The 21,570-nt window shown below is 35.2% G+C and overlaps 1 protein-coding gene and 2 long non-coding RNA genes across 4 annotated transcripts in view; all 3 read right to left on the bottom strand.

Moving 5' to 3' along the window:
- The window catches only part of LOC126924437 (PWWP domain-containing protein 2B-like), a 35,314-nt gene extending 17,266 nt beyond the window's left edge, over window positions 1–18,048 (bottom strand). The window contains exon 1 of one of the 2 annotated variants that reach the window (XM_050738886.1): window positions 17,468–18,048. In XM_050738886.1, coding sequence (XP_050594843.1) covers window positions 17,468–17,622 — 155 coding nt within the window. In that variant the 5' untranslated portion in view covers window positions 17,623–18,048. The remainder of the gene's footprint in view (window positions 1–17,467) is intronic. The other variant, XM_050738885.1, reaches the window with a different exon arrangement.
- LOC126924442 (uncharacterized) lies at window positions 1,860–17,461 on the bottom strand. Its single transcript, XR_007713529.1, has 2 exons — window positions 16,765–17,461; window positions 1,860–3,157 (listed from the first exon to the last, which is right to left on the bottom strand). It is a non-coding gene; the product is annotated as an uncharacterized LOC126924442 (long non-coding RNA).
- Window positions 18,049–18,171: 123 nt separating the features above from the next.
- Window positions 18,172–21,455, bottom strand: LOC126924436 (uncharacterized). Its single transcript, XR_007713524.1, has 2 exons — window positions 21,072–21,455; window positions 18,172–20,765 (listed from the first exon to the last, which is right to left on the bottom strand). It is a non-coding gene; the product is annotated as an uncharacterized LOC126924436 (long non-coding RNA).
- Window positions 21,456–21,570: the final 115 nt, after the last annotated feature.

The raw sequence follows: 21,570 nt of genomic DNA, 5'->3' as shown, positions 1-21,570 counted from the left end.
AGATCGGACAGAAAAAAATATGACACCGTTTTTCGTGATATTCTGATTTTGATATCGCTTGGTGAATTAGTCGAAAAGCAACTCTTCAACCGAGCTGCTTTTTTGCCTTTTTCGTCCAAATTCATTCTGATTTATACGATGTAGAATTTCGAAGGTCGTATCAAAAAGAAGAGACACTGATTTCATTTTTTTCTTTTCCAATGACATCTCGGACTTTTGCAATCATCGAAACATTTAAGAAAGACTCGCACGAGCAAATACTATTTTTCTTCTTTTTCATTCAAATTCATTTGAATTTATAGGACGCGAAAGTCCAAAATGTAAATCTGAAAAAAGAACACCGACATAATTTTCATGTTCTTTCTACGCAAAACATTAAAGTCGAAGATTTCCATGCTTCGGGTGTTTTCATCTGCGACACTCGAGACATTTAAAAAAGATTTACATGGATGAGGCAGTCTATCGTAAACGCTTTGAAATTTTCAGCGTTAAAATTAGCTGATTATCCCCTCTTTCCCTTGTTCAATTATTCGCGTCGGTTATCCGCATATTTCAGCCGAAAACGTTCAGTCTTGACTTATTTTTAAAAAAAGAATTCCCACCGGCCGCTCAAGCTACCGTAAACATTCTCAGAGACCTTTGGACGATGTTATTCGCGCCGTTCGATTAATTTTCTCCTTTTTTAATTCCGACACCAGCTTGTCCTCCTATCGAATAGGCCCTTTCGTGAAAAATTACACAATTGTTACGATCTTCCCTTTTCCTCGTCATCTTCGCACGATATTACATGCTTATGGTCTTACACCGTTATTTACAATAAGTAATTTAGAATTATTTTAAATTTAAATTAACGATACAGAAATAAATGAGTGAGTCTTAAAAAATGTCGTTAAGTACTAAGTAATTGAAGTTCAATAATAAGTAAGCGGATATTTTATGCAAATTCATATTGTTGTAAATAAAAGTAAAGAAATAGAAGCTACGTAAAGATATCTTTAACCATAAAATATTATAACGCGTATTATACTTTGGATGTTTTATATATTTCTGTATATTATATGCGTCATACGCATTTTTGGACTTTCACATTTCCCACAAATGCCTAAACATTTGCATCCTATTAATAAGCGATAAAGTAATCAATAAATCGTCGAAAATTTCGCCAAATACTAAAGGTAAATAAGTTTATTGGGCAACTTTCACAGTGGTGTTTCACTTTTTATTTCACTCTCTTCCTTTGTCTTCTCCTGGCTTGAAGAATTTTCAAACGTATAACAGCGATAAGTTTAATCAATATCACGACTCATTCGCCACGAATAGAGTTTCTCATTTTTCCAACTTCGCGAACGTGGCCACACGACAGTTATTGGAGAGCGGAAAAAACACGAGCCGTAATACCAAGTTGCAGAAACTTTTCCACGGACGGGACTCGACCATTCTCTACCGGCGAAGGAAAAGTTTTAACAATAGAGTAAAACGTCTCGATAAAGATACACCCCGTCCGAACGTTTTCTTCAAAGTTTATCGTTGTCCGCGATGTAAGTTCAACGAAATAACATGAATCGTCGAGGTAATAAGCCATTCCTGTATGCAAAAGGGGAGAGAGGGAAAGAGTAAAACACAGTAGAGAAAGGGGGAGAAGGAAAGGAAACGTGTTAATAACAGGAGGTTGGAGTGCGTGGCGCTAGATATAAAGGAACGTATTGTATGTTAAACGACATACAGATTGTGTACACGATGATAATGAAGTCCTTGTGACCCGAAAGGGATGAATAATTTTTGCACGAGCCTTGTAATTGTGTTACTCGGTCGTAGGATGGACGAGACACAGTTGGGAAATACCAAGAATAAATCTTAGATTTATGTAATATGATCACGAGAGAAAAAGCTGATAAATATACTTTTATTCTCTTTTTTAAAATGTGACTTACGTGTGATCGCGTTACGTATATTACGAAACATAATACATACGCTGTTCTTCCAATTCGCCCAGTGATATTCTATGTTTTTTATTTCGATACCTTCATCGATATCCTATTTCAATTTCTGATAGTACATCCCAGTTTTATTTTAATTTCGGTATTTTTATCAAAGTATAAAAATTACGAAGTTTAAAATATATTTTCTTGCTTTCGAGGAACACAAAAGCAAGAAATCAATGAATATAAAAATTCAGCGGAAGATATCGATGAAAGCGTGGGCGCACTGTATAATCGACGATTAAACTCAATGCAGCAGCTCGTAATATTATTTTTCACTCGATATCGTGGGTATATTCGGAACGAAGACGCGATATTCCAAATTACAAGTTCAATATATGTAACAAAAGGACCGCAGGAAAGTCCAATTGTTTCCCACGGTTGGGAATATCTTTTTTCCGCCATGGCAACATTTTAAACTCGTTCCGTACCGCACATTATTGCGTTATTCACACCTTACGTGTACGTGTACCACTATCGTCCGTGTATACCGTGTACTTCAAAAGTCATGCATCAGCTAACTTTCCTCGCACGTCGTACAGACGCACGCTGTATACAATCGAGCATAATTTTATTTCGTAACCGAATATTACATAAATAAGATATTGCATATATAACGATAGTCTATATAAGATCTGTCCTTTATTTTCGTCTCCCGACGTTCGTTCGCGTTAAAACGACTATATACTTGAGAAAACGAGACGGCGCTGTTTCTGGTCGCGTGAAAAGATTTAAACTAAAATATAAAACTGATGTATTGTGACAGAGTGGTATTTGAACTTTCGACGTAATATAGAATATTACACAAATCAATGTAGAATGAATATTTTTATGTCGTTTGTCACGGCTAAAAATTCGTATGAATTTATAGAATGGCCCGATATTCCATGAGACACTGTGTATGTAGACTGCCTTAGGCGTTAAAACGTTCCAGCAGAGCCTTGGCCACATGCGTTTCTAGCCCGTACAGTTGCCACGGCCGCAAAATTTACTTCATCCATTTGCTACATCGTCCATTGACAACTTTCAACGGAACCGCAAAGGCGGTCGAACCGTTTTGCACATCATAAAAATTCATGATTTCGTTAATTCAGGGCCCAACTTCTCTCGACGTATCAAATATCCAACAGTTTAGTCAAGTCATTCTTCAGAGAATCGATAATCGACGAAATTAATAACTAGACCGTAGAGAATGCACCATTAAACATGCCGAAAATATTCACAGTAGGATATTTTTTGCGGTACGTATTCAGTAATACATGGTCGTGTAATATGACACGTGTTCGTAAAAACGCGAATGTGCATACATATCCAACTAATAAGAATAAAATTGAAATGCAAATGAATATTAGATAGATGCTGAAAACAGATATAGCGTATTATATATTACTCGAGTTCTGATAGATAAGTTAAAATATAAACGAAATCATTTTCGCGTAAAATTTGCTCCAATATTGTCCAGGAACTTTTAGATCCTTCTGATAGAATCCTTCTTATATAGAATTCTTCCAATTTTCGACACATTTAAATCGTTCGAAAAATTCTGTTTTGACAATTTCTATTTTCTTTCTCATTCGTTTTTATACGTCTATCTATGCGCCGAACCAAACTTTCAACTCATCAGCGATGATTGCTACAAAGACGACTGTTATGCCCAGAGGAGAGTAGAGTGTTTACAATCTACGCGAGAAGATTGGATCCCCTGAAGAATTTTTAATTGTTTTTGGTAAAGACTAACGAGAACATCGTGAGTAACTTAGACAACGATGGTGTACAAAGAAATTGTATTTATAGGATCCAAATTGAATCAGGCCACCGTTGAATCGGAGCTGTTTAAATATAATACCACGAGAAAGCTAACTCTGATCTTTTTAACGCCGCCTTCGGACCAGCGCGATCGATCACGGTCAATTTTGTCCTTTGTTTAAATTTCATTCCTACCGTTTCAATCAGGGAATTATTTCCAGCCACTTCGGCCCTTCTCCATTTATTCGATCCCGATGAGGATTTCAAATAAAAGAAAATTCCTTTTAGTCTATGTATCTCCATAGAAATCTCAGAAAATTCGATCGTACGACGTTCAACGGTGTATATTGAAAGTATTTTAAGGAGACATGTTAAGCTGCTCGTATTAAAATAGACGGGATTAGGGTGACTTGTGTAAATGCTGGGACTCCTGGAGTTATCTGAGGCTGAGACCCCCTAGTAACGTTCATATGAACTTAAAGTCGCTGCGAGATAACTGCAAGAGTAGAATAATCGGAGCTTTGCTTGGACAACGTTATATAAAAAATTATGCATTTTATAAAAACAGATCTACAGTGTAAAAGCTATTTATATTATATTTTACAATACCATTAATATTGCACTGTTCCGAATTCTATATCTTAACTAAATGCCAAGAAAAATATATTCTTTCAATTCTATGTTTTAATACGTTAAGATATGGTTTTCACTTCAATTTTTCTATATTTCGATAAAAACATATCTTTCGCGTTTAAGGATCACGAGAATTAAGCAAGTGGCACAGGAAATACAAACATGGTTAAACAATATTCCACCTTTCACCGGGTAAACGTGCTAAACAAGGCAGATATTCTTTGAAATTCTATGGAAACATTTAGTTTGTACACCCGTTATATACAGGATAGAGCCGTGCAGCACACAAGCTACGTCCGGCTGCCAGTGACAATACTGTATATTGCTTTTCCCCAGCGAGCCGCTAGGATGGACGATTTCCACGACGATTTGCAAGAGGAGTCATTAGGACGGCCATCAATCAAGCACCAAAACGGTGGGTGCTACGATCCGCACGAACCACGATATGGCACGAAACAATGCAAATTCATCCATCCCATTTGTTAAACGCAGACGTGATCAAGGTCAGCGAGAAATTGCGCTTCTGCGTGCAAATTAATCATTACGCTTCGATCTCGTGAAAGAAAACAAGAGTTTCTTGCGACGAAAGTGAATTTACTTCGATCCTGTTTGATATTGAATGTTCGACATTGGAAGAAGCTGATATTTGATTATCATTTTTTGCACATTTTCATTTATTTCAGAAAATATAAGTTTCCAATTATTAATATAATGCTTTTCAACGTAACGACTATCCCTTGCGAAACATTTACTTGGAGAAGTCTATTTCGCTTGGCACATGTGGTTTATATTTTAAAAAGAAACTGTTCCACTTAGAAATGTGTAAAATAGTTCTCGCTGTATGAAATAGTTTTCGAGATGCATGAAACTGTGCTGTTCTCAAAAGTTTGGAATTATTTCCATTAAAAAAGAACAGCTATATCGTTACTTATATCATTACTGATAAAAGCGGGCGATCCATTTAAATAAGAATAAACCAGTTCTCATTTGGAAAAGTGGTTACAGCAATTAAAAAGATAAAATAATCTTAGTTTAATCTCCTTATTATACGCCAATTTTGAATCAATTATGATATTTCCAACTTTTTAACGAACCGGGTGAGAAACTCCTGCATCAACAGTAAACATAAATTAAACAACAAGTAAACATAAATTAAAATTGTTGCGGAAACAGTTGCACAGGTTCGAGTAAATTTGCAACTTTTACGAACGAAGAAATCGAAAAAGAATGTACGAATCTGATTTTTATTTCCTCGGCTTCGTACATACTTTATGCATGGTTTTCTAAATCGCCTCGTGCATTCTATATACGTATGTATGTTTTTCATATTCGAATGAAACTCGAAGCTAGACGAGTTGAGAAACTAAAATGGATCGTGCCAACATTTGCTCCTTTGGATATGTAACTTATGGTTGGTAAAGGCTGAAACTTGCCTCGCGTATTCCGTACACGTTACTCAAGTTCAAGTGAATCTCAAAGTTCATTTCTCACGACTGCTAGTTCTATAACGTGCCTATTCAATTCGATTCTCTGAACTCAATACTCTTAGACTTACGACTAGTCATCATTTAATCAGCTTGATCTACTTCGTATATCTATTACGTAGATCCAATACATACGTAGGCAGTATTTTTTTCCCAGAAGAAACATAAGCAACCACTTTCTCAGACGTATTAGAATATGCGAGTAACGTTACCACCTACACCTCAATGGGCATTAAATTCAAAGATATACCGATGTTCATTGTCAATAAAAATAAAGCTTCGTCATTTTCTCAATTACGTATAATCGATGGGAAAATTTACAAGCCCTGTCAAATTTTAGAAAACACAGCAGAAGAAGTAAATTTTAAATCAACGATAAAAGTTTTAAATTTCATGATAAACAAATGAAATTACGACGAAGCAGGTAACGTTATGATCTTTGCTTGATACCTTGAACGTTGTTCTAAAATTTTATAGTCTGATATTCCTAAGGAGTAAAAAGAGTCGTTGAATAAATTAGTGACATCAGATCTATTATAAAGTAACTGTAGCATAACTTCATCTCGATTCACACCTTTTTCTAGGTCGTTCATGTTTCTTTCTTTCTCAACTAGGTTCGATATGTTACCAAAGAGATAATGATCAGGAAAACGTTTCGTAATTTCACTACGAAACGAATCCAGCTTTCGTTGTTTATCTTGATTTATGAATTTATTATGGGACCACGATGGGGCAAGGTATTTATTATGCAAATGAATAGAATAAGCGACAGAATAGGGTATTATTAACACGATATGCGATTTTACAGCCTTACCAGCGCTGGTTACGCTAAAAATATATCGTTACAAAGATTCTGCGATCGGTGTACTCCTTTTTTATGTTATTTATAATAAACATTACTGCTACGCTTTATAAATATGCATATACCGTTATTATATTATTATAATCTTTATTAATTCCCAGGCTTAAAATTAAAAACTGTGACATATAACAAATAAAACCGTACCTCGACTGATAGAAGAGTACCTCTAGTATCGAGAGGTGATTTTATGGCAAAAATACTGCGCAACGAGAATTCGATAAAAGTACCGATAGATTTTCCATTTCTTCATTTTGTTATCGCAACGTCGAGTCCCGATAATCCACGTCCGTTTAATTCTGTTGTTACGTGATGTAAGACATTAAATACTCTAATATTAGGTAACATATGTCGTTGTGAATTAATGATATTACTTGAGGCCTGAGAATTTTGACGAATAACTTTATTCACGAACCTCGATGCCAACGATCGAGGATAATGAAATGTTCTCGCTATCCCGAGACATCAATAGAGAAAGATACAAAACGATCGCGAAATGTTATTTTCCGAATATATGAACAAAAATGTTTATCGCGTAGAATTGTTATAACGCGAAATAATACTAAATATCCTAAAGTGATCTAATCGAAATTACTGGAATTACTTAATCTAATCTTAACTACTATATGCACTGAGTGATAAAAATTGTACAATTTCATTCGCTAAATTCGAAGATAAAGAATGATAAAGAAAAAAAACAAAGCTTCGTACCATTACTATTCCGAAAGCATAGACAGTGAAAAGATTAAAAGAAGCACAACGATCGCGGAATTTTATCGAAATCGATGAGTCGGTAAGAATGTATTACGATTGGGAGGCACGAAAAGGCTCCATTAAGCTCGACAGGCCGAAGACAAAGTGAAAGAATCCGTGCTGTGTACTTGGCTCGTTATAATGTAATTAAGCCCCGTTTCACTTTCACCTCGCAAGTTCGAACCCTGTTACAGCAACTTTGTGAACTAGCATAAAAGCCGTACAAAAGCGTGGCTAATTAAGAGCACCGTTGCTCTTGTGTCTTTTTTCGGCGAATTATACGTTCAAGGATCTTGGTATTCGGCCCCGTGGTGTAGTCGGAATTCTCTGTTGCATCAATTAGTCTCTGGTGACCTGTTTCTATGATCAGAATCGTGTAAATGGAATTGTCAGAAAGCTTCTCATTCGTGTTTTAAGCTATAAATTAACCTTAATTAGAATTAATTAGTAATCGAACCTAAATTGTTATAACAAAGACGAGAATGAAATTTTCTTCGACAGTTGTGATAATATCGGCGGGGAAAGATTTCTAATCCTAATCCGATGCTGACATTCTGATTCTCAATAAAAATAATGAAATAAAATTTCTTATTTTAAAAAAGAAGATGAAACAACGTAACATCGTTTATTCGAAAAAATATTTTTAATATTTCATTACCTCTAAAAACGATTCAAACGAAACAAAAGTCTATCAAACTTTGATCTTCGTAAACAATATTCAAATTTTTAATAGCAACAGTCACGACATAAATTATCGCGGGCGTATTTATTACGGAAACAGAAATACCATGAAAATTTATAAGCTTCGACTATGACCTGTTCATTATTTGATACCACAATCGTTTCTAGTGTCCTATGTTTTACATTAAATTTGAATCTAAATTTTCCGCTAAAAACTTCGGTCTTTCTACTTGAATTAATATAAATTAATGCGTGTATTTACGTTACAAAGCGTATCTCGCGTATACACGTTTGTAACAAAACCGTTATTAGCTTTAATTTCTAGTTGCTAATTTCCAGTTGCTAAATATATCAAATATATTACAGTAAATACAGTAATGATGCTCTCGTTGCCCTTCTTATTTATTAAACATATTACAATTTATCCAATTTATAGAGATCGATTGCGTGTATAACATTAAGCAGGTTAAGTTAACATCAACTATAAATAAATGCTCACACACGATTAGAACCTCGGTTACGTACGAGACCGTAAAAGGAAAAGAACGCGCGAAGAATGATTAATGTTTGCACGTTTAGAATTTAGATAAATCATCCTTCCACTGTGTCATTTCTCGAAGATCATCATCTTCCCCTGCCATCTATAAATCCTTCGACCTTTATCCAACGATGGTACAACTCATCAACGGAAACTCGTGGCTAGCAATCAAGAATTAAAATCATCTAGCGTTTCGCGTGAATTCCACGTTTCAACGACGAAGGCAATCAACGTATCATGATACTTCCAATAAAAAGGTCCGCAAAAAGAAAGATCTAAACAGAAACAGAGAGACGAAACTCCAATGTCGTCGCATTAATGCATCGAGACCGACATTATGTTAATGACCCGGCTTCATTTTCATTCTTAAATACTCCATAAGTAGCGCTCGAACAGGAAACAAGAAGGAAAACGAAAAAATCCAGCGTGAAAGCACGACGAAAAAGAAAATATATTTATTACTTGGAACGTGGTAGAAAGTAAAGTCACTGGGCTGCGGAATAGGGTGCCATTTGCGACTCCATCGGGAAATAAAATTCCCTTTTTCGTTCTCTGGCCATGATAATACACAGAGATAGCATTTTTATTTTTACTTGTAAAAAGCCTTACTTGAAAATCTGCTACGCACCTTTATGCGAATTAATATTTATATAAACACTATTAAACAAATGGAATCTAAACAGAAATCTCTTTCATCTATGAAATACTATAACGGGTATTCTACCTTCGATATTTCATATATATATTCACGTTTTATATGTATCCTGTGTTCCTGAAATACATAAAAATCATTTAACGCACGCCAAATATTCGAACAAATTTGTTCCATAGAAAATAACGTTTCGTTGCAATGTCCATTGATATTGGATCGGAGACAGAGATACGCAACAGATCATAGACTAAGTTACTTAATTTTCAAATAATTGAATAATTTCCCAATATGACAATTCATTTCGTTTATTTACGCGCAATCATTCTGACACGTTATTCGCGGTGAAATAACGAAATCGAGGAATACCGAGCGGAGGAACCACGGAGATGATTTCGGAGCTTCCCCTCGAGCACATCAGCGCGACACATATCGATCGAAGCGACGAATTTACGGCCGGCTCGTATCTGGCGACGATTCGATGCGGGTGTTAAATGTTAATGGCCGTAGTCTGACGCGGTTTCGTGAACGTCGACGATTTTATTCCGACCATCGGTAACACGGATGATTCTACGAGACGAGATGGGATCGTGGATGATTTTACTTCTATAGTTCTATAGTAGGACGATCGATGAAACCATCGAGAACATTGTTACATTGGAATTTTTGGACAACTTTGAAGTTTGTATTCGTATCAAGAGGATGTAATGTGGAAATTTGTAAATTCGATAGATTTGGAAAGATTCAAAATTATATAGAATATTGAAAATCCACTGTTAATTTTATACGAGAGTAATACAATATTAAGTAAGAGAAACAAATTAGACATAATTTGGCGTTGCATCATTCAGGAAATTATCCAGGATATTACAAATTTACATCAATGATTCCCTGTTAAAGATAATTATAGTCGTTTCAACATTCAAAATAGATAAATGGAATAAAACCTAATACATTCACAATAAAATGTATAGAATAAATAAACGTGATTGTAAATGTTTAATTCATTCTGAACGAATGAATTTTATATAACCGCATCTAGGTAATCTATAAATCTGTTCTATCGTGGTAAAGTTACAATATCGATTTTGAAAAACACTTATAATTAATTTTACTCCAATCACCACATCATTATCATCTATACAATTCTAATCTTCTTACAAAAAACGTATAAAAGTACAAAAACATGCATGATAACTATCGGCAAACGACAAGACGTAAGAGCAAGTGTTAAACCTTACGTAAAATAAGCCGAAGTATAAACGTTTGAAAACAACGAAATTCGCGAAAATTGCGAGAGAAATCGCAAGCAATTCTTGTGCTTGCAGCCGCTGTTATGGCAAACAGGTTGTAACACCTTTCCCGTTTCCGAGTGCGCGAAAAATTTTCGGGTTTTCGCGAAAATGAGGTAATTTTAATTTGTAGGAATGAAGTCCTCGTGTTACATTTTTAGTCGTGCTATCTCGTATTTCATTCTACTAAAAGCTGAATACTGAAATTAAAAAAAAAGAAAAAGAAAAAAAAGAAAATTGATGCGAAAGAATAAAAAAAAGGAACGAGCTTCATAACGAACAAATTTTTAACAAGTTCATTATGATTTGGAAAGAAAAAAAAATGATACGAGTGTTTTAATGACGAAACGGCTTGAACCGTAACACTTACGTCATGAATATCGAAGGAAATACAATTACGAAAGATGTTCGTCGTTTAAGATGGAGCGGAAGATAGTAAATGCAGCGTACTTTTCAATTAGTTGTTATCGTTGCACGAAAGATTGTTATACATTATTATTTCGATCGAATAACAGATAATGAGCGCGAGACGATAAGATCCGAAGATAAGGATACAATGGCAGATCTACCGGATTTTAAAATCGAGAACTAAAGGAACAGATAACGATGGAAGGAGGAACGTAAAATCGCCAACTAAATGTTGTAAAAATAGACTAATCGCTATGAAAGAAAACGATAGTTTCGCTATTCGAAAATTCCTCTACCCAAACGTTCGTCGCTGGCCATTAATTCATATACTGAAGGTTCTACCTACCACATTTCATCATCATCCGGTGAAGGATAAATCTACCTGAACTCCTTGAATCTTTCAAAATCTCCTCGTCCTAACTCGTGGAAGACGTAACGTCTAAAATATCCGCCACATTCCAGAAAATAGTAACCTACGCCAGAGGCGTATTTTCATAAACTAATGCAAAACTGCAACGCGATCGAACGAGGAGAAAATTGCATTGCACAACGTCCTCGTCACCAGGTACCTTTGTAATCATAGACAATGCTATTTCCTCGAAATATTTCGCGTTAATTAAAGTCTTGTCCACGTCGAAGATAATGGACGCGAAACGTTGGAAAAGATAAAAATAAAAAAAGAGGTGCGGGTCCAAGGCATTCGATTTAAGCCAAGTGGTTGGCGTTATACAAGCTTCCTTTATTTATTCTCTTTCCGCCGCTTTTTTCCTTCCAGACAAGCTTATCTCGCCTTTAATGTCTCGATACGATCTTCACTTTTAACTTTTTCCATGTTTCTTTGCTTTTTCCTTTCTGTTTTTTTTTTTTTCTTTGTTTTGTTTCCTTCTGATGGCTTATTTATTTCTTCTTTCAGCAGTAATCGCAGATTTCGCGAACGAATATCGATCGATTGAATTTATGAATAATTTTTGGAATAATTGATCGTAATTTATAACGAATAGGGAATGGGGATAATTTTTTAAGATTTCCTCATTCACGATCGATATTCCGTAGATTTTTATATTCACGACAGGAACTCGATGAACAGGGAATACTTTAACGTGGAAAGTTTTCTTGTTACTCTGTTCGATGCCTTTGTACGTGAATAAGACCTGCATGTTTCTTCGGTTGTTATAGACTTCTAAGCTCATATTCCTTTCTTTACATCATACTTTTATGCTCGCTGTGCATTGTACTCTTTAAAATACTATACAAATACTTGTAGACTTCAATGCATATTTTAAATTAAATTTTGCTGGTTTCCGTTAAAAAATAAGTCAACAAAATAAGTCAATCGTACACAAGATTTTTGTACGATTTTATATACACCTCTCTTTGATAGTTTGTTCTTAGCTTCAAGCTTTATTTAATAATTTTCTAGATGATGATACAACTTGAAGACACATTTCGAGTTAATTACTATTTTTGTTAAGAAAACGCTAAATCTTGAATAGTACTTCTACACTAACCCATTTTCCTAATGAACTTCCCTAAGGTAGTAAATGTTCTGTAAAATATACATATCTCCAACATAATTCTAACATTCCCTAGAAAGAAATTTCCATTTCTGAATGTCTTTATATGCACCCCTTATTAACTCTATTCTTGAAATGTTAGGTAGAAGGAAATGTTAAGAGATAACTCTACTGCGATTGCAATCTACATCAAAGGAAAAAGAAAACAGCTCCTCAAATTCAACAAGTAATTGCAAAGGTATTACTAAACCATAACAGTGGTTTTGTAATGAAAATTCCAAAGAATACAGAAAACTTCATAACAATATTGTCATTCACTCCTTTCATTGAAACTAATTTTATCCAAACTATATTAAACTAATTTTATCCAAACTAATTTTAAACAGAAATTGAAGAGATCGCTTCAGCAAAGAGGAAAAATTTAAATTGTATTTATCGGAGGCGAAAAAAGATATATGTTTCATATTCAAATATACAAAATGTTGTTACTATAAGTATTAATTGATCATTAATTTATACCACGTTGCAAAAAGTGGTTGATTTTGATTGATATTGAGTTGGTTTCTGTTGGTTTACTCGAATCGTTGGAAAGTGCAATTGTCTCCTTATTACAACAGCTCTTCCAAATAATTGCTGGAATATTCCCATGCTTTTTTAACTTTTGCAAAATATTATATTGCATTTACTCGCTTTTCTCTGACAATATTATCCCAGTCATTCGCGTCGTTGAACATTCTTTAGCCCATGAAATTCATTTTAGTTTAATCATTCTAAAAGATTTAGTAAACGCGGATCACCGATGACCACCGTAGCGAACAACGTATTAACAACACTGAACATCTTTCGTAATACTAAAACGTAACTTTTCAAATGTCGGAGATCACACTGTCACCGACCGAAGATGCAACTCACTGCTTTATTAAATACAATTTGTTTCATTAAAAATGAGCCTGATTTCCAGGCAGACGCGTATGCGATATTTCGAATTTCGTGACAGGATCCATCGACCGGGGCAGAAACATGTTATTAGCGTCGCGATGATACACTTACGTAATGGAAAAAGCGTCGGAACGCGGACAGCGTGGTTCCTTTTTATTATGCTCTGTGCTCTGGCTAATGTATACGCTATACATGCGCGGTCATTATCGATCACACGCGCAACTTCACCGGAAGAATGTAAATTTTCTCAACCACGAGAGGAGCTTTTTGAAAAGACGCAACAGAGACGAGCCAAAATTCCAATAAGAAACACTGGACGCGTAACAAGGCTGGGCGAATTCAAAAGGGGAAAGACTGGTGTTTCGGATCGATTGGAAATTGTACTGATGTTGGTCCGCTCGTGTGTTGTTTATTTTTTACTTCGATGTTACAAAAATCGAAGAGTTGAAAATGATAAACGAAGTAGGCAAGTGCGAGGAAAATAAAAAATTATTTTATTTCTTGATGATAACATGTTTGAATCATTTTGAAATAATTAATGGTAAAAAAAGAAGTTCCTTTTTCTCTATGCCTCAGCATACTTGCTATTCTTTCTTAATCCGATATTCTCATCTTTTCCAGCAATTTTCTAATCCTAAAAGAGAAAATTGAATACACTGTAATTTAGTAGCGACAATCTCGAAGTCACAGTCCAACTATCTTATTATCTTGAAGATCAATAAATTCATGAAAAGAAATGGAAACTTAATCGTAAATTGCTATTATCAAGATAATTAAGATTTGGGACAAAGTTCTTTTTTATTTTAAGCATGAAAATTGTTACATGCAATTTCTCACATACCTCTTTATTAAATTATAATATTAATTATATATAATTCGAGCTGATTGAATTAAATAAATGACATTGTACAACAAATGAATGATTAATGATACATTTAGTATCGATTATAGGGTAGGACACGGACGGACGAAGACACCTTCGAGCAGTTTAAAATCGGTTTCGTGTCAAGCTGAATTTTCACCGCCATACAGTGAAATCAGCAATGACTGTATGAACAAGGCAGCGTTCGTCGAGTATGACTCACGATTTCATAGCCTTTTTCAATAATAATATCAACCTCGTGGACGAAATAAAGCAGTTTACTGTGACACGTATAACACCAAACGAGCATTCGAGAAAGTTAAAATATATAGTGACTATAACCAATATATATAACGACTATAATCAACGTTTCCTTGTCCCTTTCAGACAACGGATGAAATTTATTTCGGTAATCTACATTTGGGGAATGTGTTTAAGAAAGTTATGTTAAAGATAATTAACGCTACAAGCATTTTTATTGATGCATAAATAATTAAATACAAAATTGGATACCTAAGTGATTAGTAGAAATCTGTAAAATATAGTCTTTTATCGAATTCCATACTGATTTATTTCTGACACTTTATAAATAATGTAATGATATATAATAACTGAAGATTGACGATTGAAGTGACACGTGTGACCTCATTATTGCTATACCGTAATTCATAAATTTAAACACGTGAAAGTCGTAAGATTCATTTAACACAGCTTTTTAACACTTGTTACTCATACACAGCACAAACAGTTTAATCATAATCCCTCGAATTGCTGATAAAGATATAAGGAATTTATAAATACGCGATTTCTTTTTATACCCGTAAAGGTAATCTGACACAAGATTTAAATTGCAGAATTTTTGTGGTTAAATGCAACATTACGTTATAACATTACTGCTCCATGCCTAGTGTTATCCCACTTTAATAACTTTCTATTGCCATGAGCACTGTGATTGCAATCTGCTTAATACCAAAGACACCTGAACGGGGTAAGAACTTCAGAATTCACGATGAAAGACCGTAAAACATAGTAAAGCAATCTGATACAAAACTTCAGCCCAAACGTTTCTATTCTACGTGTAAAATCATAATACAAACTTTACAAAACCAGTTTCTGTCTTTATCTATCGGTATACCGTACTGCTGCAAGTAGAACAATTACTATCTTCTTGTTAATTAACTCACTAGTAACGTGTAAAAAAACACTCCCTATTGTGTTATAATTCCCATATGTAGCAAAGCCTTATAATTCCTCACAAATCCCTGTGGAAGATCAAAGCTAATAGAACATTTTTAAATAATAGATATTACATTGTATCCCTATACCTAGCAAACTCCCTATACAAAATAAGCTTCGATAAAGTGTTAAAAAATAATATCGTATTACACTGTCTATACCTAAAATAATATATAAATATCAGAGTATCATAATACAGTTAGTTTGAGCAATGTCATTAGTACTATAGAACAAGCAACATGACACTTCCATACACAATTTAATTGTAATCCCATCAACGATGAAGCACAGTGAGGAAAACAAAGATGAGATAAAACAAATCCGATTTATCTTAGCGAAATAAATAAAATTTTAATAAAACGATGATGCCATCGTGATCGTAAAACTTTTCCCAGCGACGGCGACGCGACGGCGACTTTTTGCGGAGGGCGTAAGTCACGTCACGAGACACGAGTCATCGTGAAACTACTTCCGTTTGCGGAATGAAAGCCGCTTTGCAAGAAGACTTACGATATGCAGAGCACGTAACCGGCAACGACCAACGGCTACTACCCCCTGTTTCACGGTCGAAAAATCTTCAAGATCGTGAAAATTTACTTTTTCAACCCCGTGGCTGTGTAATCGTGTTTTCGTGCAGAAAAGTCCATTGGCTGACCGAAAGTAGCGGCGTTTCACTAAGTAGATCGCGTCTGAGTTACTTGAAAACGTGTTCGATGATTCCGAAGAACAAGTTCATCGCTAACGCGCAAAATTAAAGTGGAAAGATAGACCAAACATTGATTTGATTCTTGTTAGATAAAGTTGAATCTTTAAAATGAAAAGACTGTGATCTCAGTAATAAGATTTGTCTGATACGAATTGTTAACCTCTGATCTTATATTTTACACGTTTACACATGGCTGTACAGTTTCATTTTATCCAAATCGCTCAATCTTATGTAGCTACATGACTAATAACCAAAACTTCTGCAAGAATAAATGACTTACTTCCGAATTTGACTATCGTAAAAGGATGGTACAAACAATTGTAAATTCTATTTCATCATTACTTTTCTCTACTTTTCAATTTATGGAATGAATCAGTGTGGTTCCTAACCAGTTGCTCATATGAAATCTACATTCAGTAAACCAGTCTCATAGTCTGGAATTAAAATTAGAGTCAACATTAAGCTTGGATACAAGTATAGTCTACCTGGTCGTGTAATCCACGCCACAAGTGCGATTCAAAATTTTAAGGCAAGGGGTAAACCAACGTTTGTGTGGCACGTAAATTTCCTAGTGAGCGATTGTCGTGCAACAGCGATGGTTAGCAAGCAAGTTTCCAATCCTCCGTCCGTCGCTCGCCGACGGTCAGAAATGCGGCCTTTAATTGTAGCTTCAATATTAATTTCGTCAATCGGGACCGTTTCGTGATCACTACATACGTTCTTATCGAATACGTTTTCACCACGCGCACTGATATACACACACATGTAAGAACACACATATAAGTACACAAACACGATGTTACATAGTCTCACAATAGAGCACGATATATATGTGTGTGTGTATATATATATACATATATATATACACATAACAAACAATATCGCGATGACTACGAGACGTTGGCTAATAGCAACAACGGCAGCATGACATGCTTGCTAGTGGGTTCCTTCGACCGACGATCGGTCAAAACAAATTCGCACCACGATACAATATCGGTTGGTGCGAATGATTAGAACAGGGGCTGATTCTGAGATTCAAATGAACGAATCGTCGTACAGGATGAAAGCACAGGAAGAGAGAAAGAATGAAAAGTAAGCGATAAAGAGAAAGAAAGAGAAAGAGATAGAGAAAGGAAGGAAGAAGAGCTCTGGAGGTACGATGAGAGCTCTGGTAGCAGCTACGCTTACCTCTTGGTGGCGTCGAGCAAGGCGCCCTGGAAGCACTTGGCACCGTGAACGAAGGACACGACGATGATGTCCGGTAGCGCGGACTCGACGGTCACGAGGATCTTGTCGCCCCTGGCGAGCGTGAGCGCGGACAGGGCCACCGTGTCCGCCGCCATCTTGGCTCGTTAGAATTATTGCTCCTCGCCGTGTCGAGACCCGTCGTCTCTCTCTCAGCGGATGACGTGAGGAGCGGCTGGGGCTGCCTCACTCTCCTCCGTGTATACGGAGGCCATGGGCTCTGCGAGGCATGCTTGGGGTGGGGGAGACAGGAGGGCAGTCTCGGCCTGCTTGCTTGCTCGCTTGCTCGCTTGTTCGCTCGCTTGCTTTCCTAGCAGCCACCACCGCCAGCCGCGCCGCATTTCACGTTTGTGCACAGCTGGGCAGCCGTTCCCCATTGCGCATGCGCCGCTCGCTATCCCCACCAAGCTGACGCAACCTCGTAATGCCATGCTACGAACCCTCGACTCTTCATCAAATTAGAAATATTTCTTGAACTTATTTTTTTTATTGAATATTCGGAGATATTAATAATTATTCTTAGTAATTTAGTGGAGTACATCGATACCATTATGCTTGGATAAATATTTATTAATTTGTTAATCCATGTGATATATATATGTTGTTACTTTTTATTTGAATAAGAATAAAAAATAAAGATGGCGAAGTATTGGAAATTTGCTAATTTATTAACATTATAATATAATCAATATAGAAATATGTAGAATTATAATAAAATTTTCAATTTTCTCTAATTTCGTAATCTTTTAAAAAAAATTGAAATGAATTGTTGAAAAATGAAAACTGAGGCCGTATTTTTATAGTAATTGTAACATAGTTTTTAAGAATGTTGGAAATCAATTTGGGAAATAAGGATGTAGCTAATATATCTTCATACGGCCCTGTACTATTTTGCTTCAGGACAGTAAAAGGCATCCACGGTCCCCTTCTCCTGTGATGAACAAACCCCATACAGAGGATAGTATGTTTTAAGACCCAAAATCTCTTTTCTTGAAGCTTTATCTCTTATTTATTAATGGAACATACGTTTCCTCTTGTAATTTATCATGTCCAGCCAGCAGAATTTTAGCCAGTTGGTTTTGAATGGAATTTTCTTTTACACATTGTATGCCCGTTATAGATACACTACTATACACACATACTTTTCGTAAGCATTCTTTCTGCATAGCATGGTGGGAACAACTTGAAAGAATGAACCATTACTCCCTATAGAAACATATTCCATGTTTGAGGACTAATTATACATACTGATTGGAATAAATTTTATAAATGTGATTATTCTGGCGTATGAGTGAAATGATAGTTGAGGAATATATTTCTTAGATATTTCAATGAGAATTTATGGCTATATTCCAGTTTAATCGTTATGCTTCTAAACTAACATTGATCTTGTTCTTATAAGTTGTTAAGTTGCTAAGTTTAAGCTGTGACACATAATCCTTCTTAATATTTAATAGATTATATATACATACATTTACTACGTACATATCATGATAGAGTTAAGAGAAAAATTAAACTTTACTAATAATAAATTGGCACAAAAAAAGGTAACGATGATAGCAAAAAAGTACCTTCCTGAAGTGATTCTAGTTACTTTTTTGATCCAACATTTATTTTCTTCCACCCGGTTTTGATAAAAGAAGATAAACGCTTGATGAAACAGGAAATTGAGTCATAGTTAGATCATAATTTTAGTGAAGAATATATCAAGAGACTTTTATAAATAATGAAAACGTTAATTATATACTGTGCATTGCAAAAGATAGTAAACTGAGATTAAAATACAATTTTTATTTTATATGCGATAGTAGCTTAATAGTGAAAAATTGTAAAGGTACTATGAATAAGTTGACTTTAAATCAACTGGGACATTAATCTGTGAACTCTCTCGTGATAATTTTATTGATGAAGATAAAGTAAATGATACAAATGCGGCAAACAACTTTAATTCACTTTCGAATTCATTTTCGCTGACTACGTTTCTTAATTCTATTAATCACAGAGTTGATATCGGAAGTAGCTAGAGCAAGGAGGAGAAGGCAGAGAAAGGGAAGCAAAAATTTAAACAAAGAAACAACTAGAAGCCAAAATTATATCGCGAATATTACGAAACAATAATTCGTGACAGTTTTAGCTACAATATGGTGACGCGTAACAAACGAGGTCGAGCTCTACTTTTCACGAGTACGGAAGTGTACAGCTTAGTCGGCCTAGTACTCTAAGTTTTCGTGCATTGGCCGCGTTGTAGTGGCCAAAACGGCAAAAAGCGACAAAAACGGGCTGGCACGTACATAATAAAGGGAGGCAAAACGAGAAAGTCAAAGGAAAAAGAAAAAGATAGAAAGAGAAACGACAAGCTAACACTTGCTTCCGCTCGTCGGTAAAGAAAATCACGTCAAGAACATTTCAGGAATTCGACAGGAGCGGCCGTGAACTTGATTTTGTTCGCTGACCTCCGTACTGAGCGTTGTTTAAACTTTCTCTGGTCTGTCCATCTCGTAACTTTAACAAAAGGATCCTGCAATCCGATACAACAAAAGAACAAAACGCCGAAGTTGCTTCGACGAAAATGAGGAATGTCGGTCGGAAACGAATAGCAATTGACGAGGACAAGGTCGAAAGCTCGACAATGTAATTTAATAAGTTTTATCTACATCAAGCAATTCTTTATCGAATATATGTAGTAAACAGTTCGAACCGCGGCGTAATACGTAGACCAAGTCCATTTAAGCGGACCTACGTATACGTCTTCGATATTAGTTCTCTACTACTGTCAATATTATTGCGCAACTCAGAATATTGCGCGTTCCATATTGAGCGTTTAGGGCGTTCTTTAAACTGATACGGAATTAGGAAGCGTTACACCCTGATAAGTTCTTGCGAGAACAACGATCATTGTCTCCGTACAGAGATACCAAGGGAAAGATAGTAGAACCGATGCAGGAAGTTGTTGCTTCAAATAACGCCTCTTGAACGGCTTTCATATTTCGGATAGACTTTTATATGCCATTGTAGTTGTGTATATGTGTTAATTGAATATTCGTAGCTAGCGTCGTGCAGATGACACTATTTCGAGCAATGTGTTCTAGAAACCTCTTTCACATCTGGTAGATTCCAAAATTTAATTACGTCCACAAGAAACACGCTACCCACAAAAGATATGGATCTGCATGTTCTTTCATTTTGGCATTTATGAGCTTATATTAATCTTGAAGCTTCCATGTTGTAAAAATATACCTAGCTAGAAAAACAAAATAGTTAACGAAATAATGAAACAGCCTTTAAGGACATTATATTAAATGCAAAGTAATTAGCCAAATAACATTTAAAGCTAGTTAACTAAATTGAGGTAAACGATTGCAATTAACATACACATTCACGAAACATCATTTAACGTAATAAATGTGGAAACAGTGATGCTATCCGAAATTATAACATCAATTCTATCACAATTATAACATAACTTTTACACTTTCAATATGCACGTGAATTCAAGTGTAAATTCGCAAAATTTATTTAAATATAAATTAATATTTCGAAAACATACCCGTTTTGCATAAGAGACACAGTATAGAATACAATAATATTTAAATTATATGTACATCAAGAACGATTGTATGGGCATACATATATGTATTATAATTTATAATGTACATTTATAAAGCGTTCCTCCTCTTTTGTATATGTGTCAACGGAAATTAAATTCTACGAAATGCAGTTATTGCATTCAGAATAACTGAAAAAAGTAAGCTTCGATTTTATTGTTGTTGCCATATCGGCAAGCAGCCTGGAATAAATTGGCAGATGATTACGTCACCTTCGAATTCAATTGTAATGTCTTATTTCTTGTTATTAATATAAAATTATTTATCGTGTCATTGTTAAATAATTTGTGAAAAGCAGATTAATTAATATTATATATAACATATACATTAATCGAATCTTATTTACACATTATATCCAAAAATGTCAAAATAATTTGAACATAGTCTATACCAAAAATCAGCTTAATCAAATTTTATGTAAAAATTTGATCTTATAAGGTA

This window comes from Bombus affinis, chromosome 14 (assembly GCF_024516045.1).
Source record: "Bombus affinis isolate iyBomAffi1 chromosome 14, iyBomAffi1.2, whole genome shotgun sequence".
Lineage (NCBI taxonomy): Eukaryota > Metazoa > Arthropoda > Insecta > Hymenoptera > Apidae > Bombus > Bombus affinis.
Note: the sequence above shows the minus strand (reverse complement) of the source record. Positions and strands in the feature narration are given on the sequence as shown.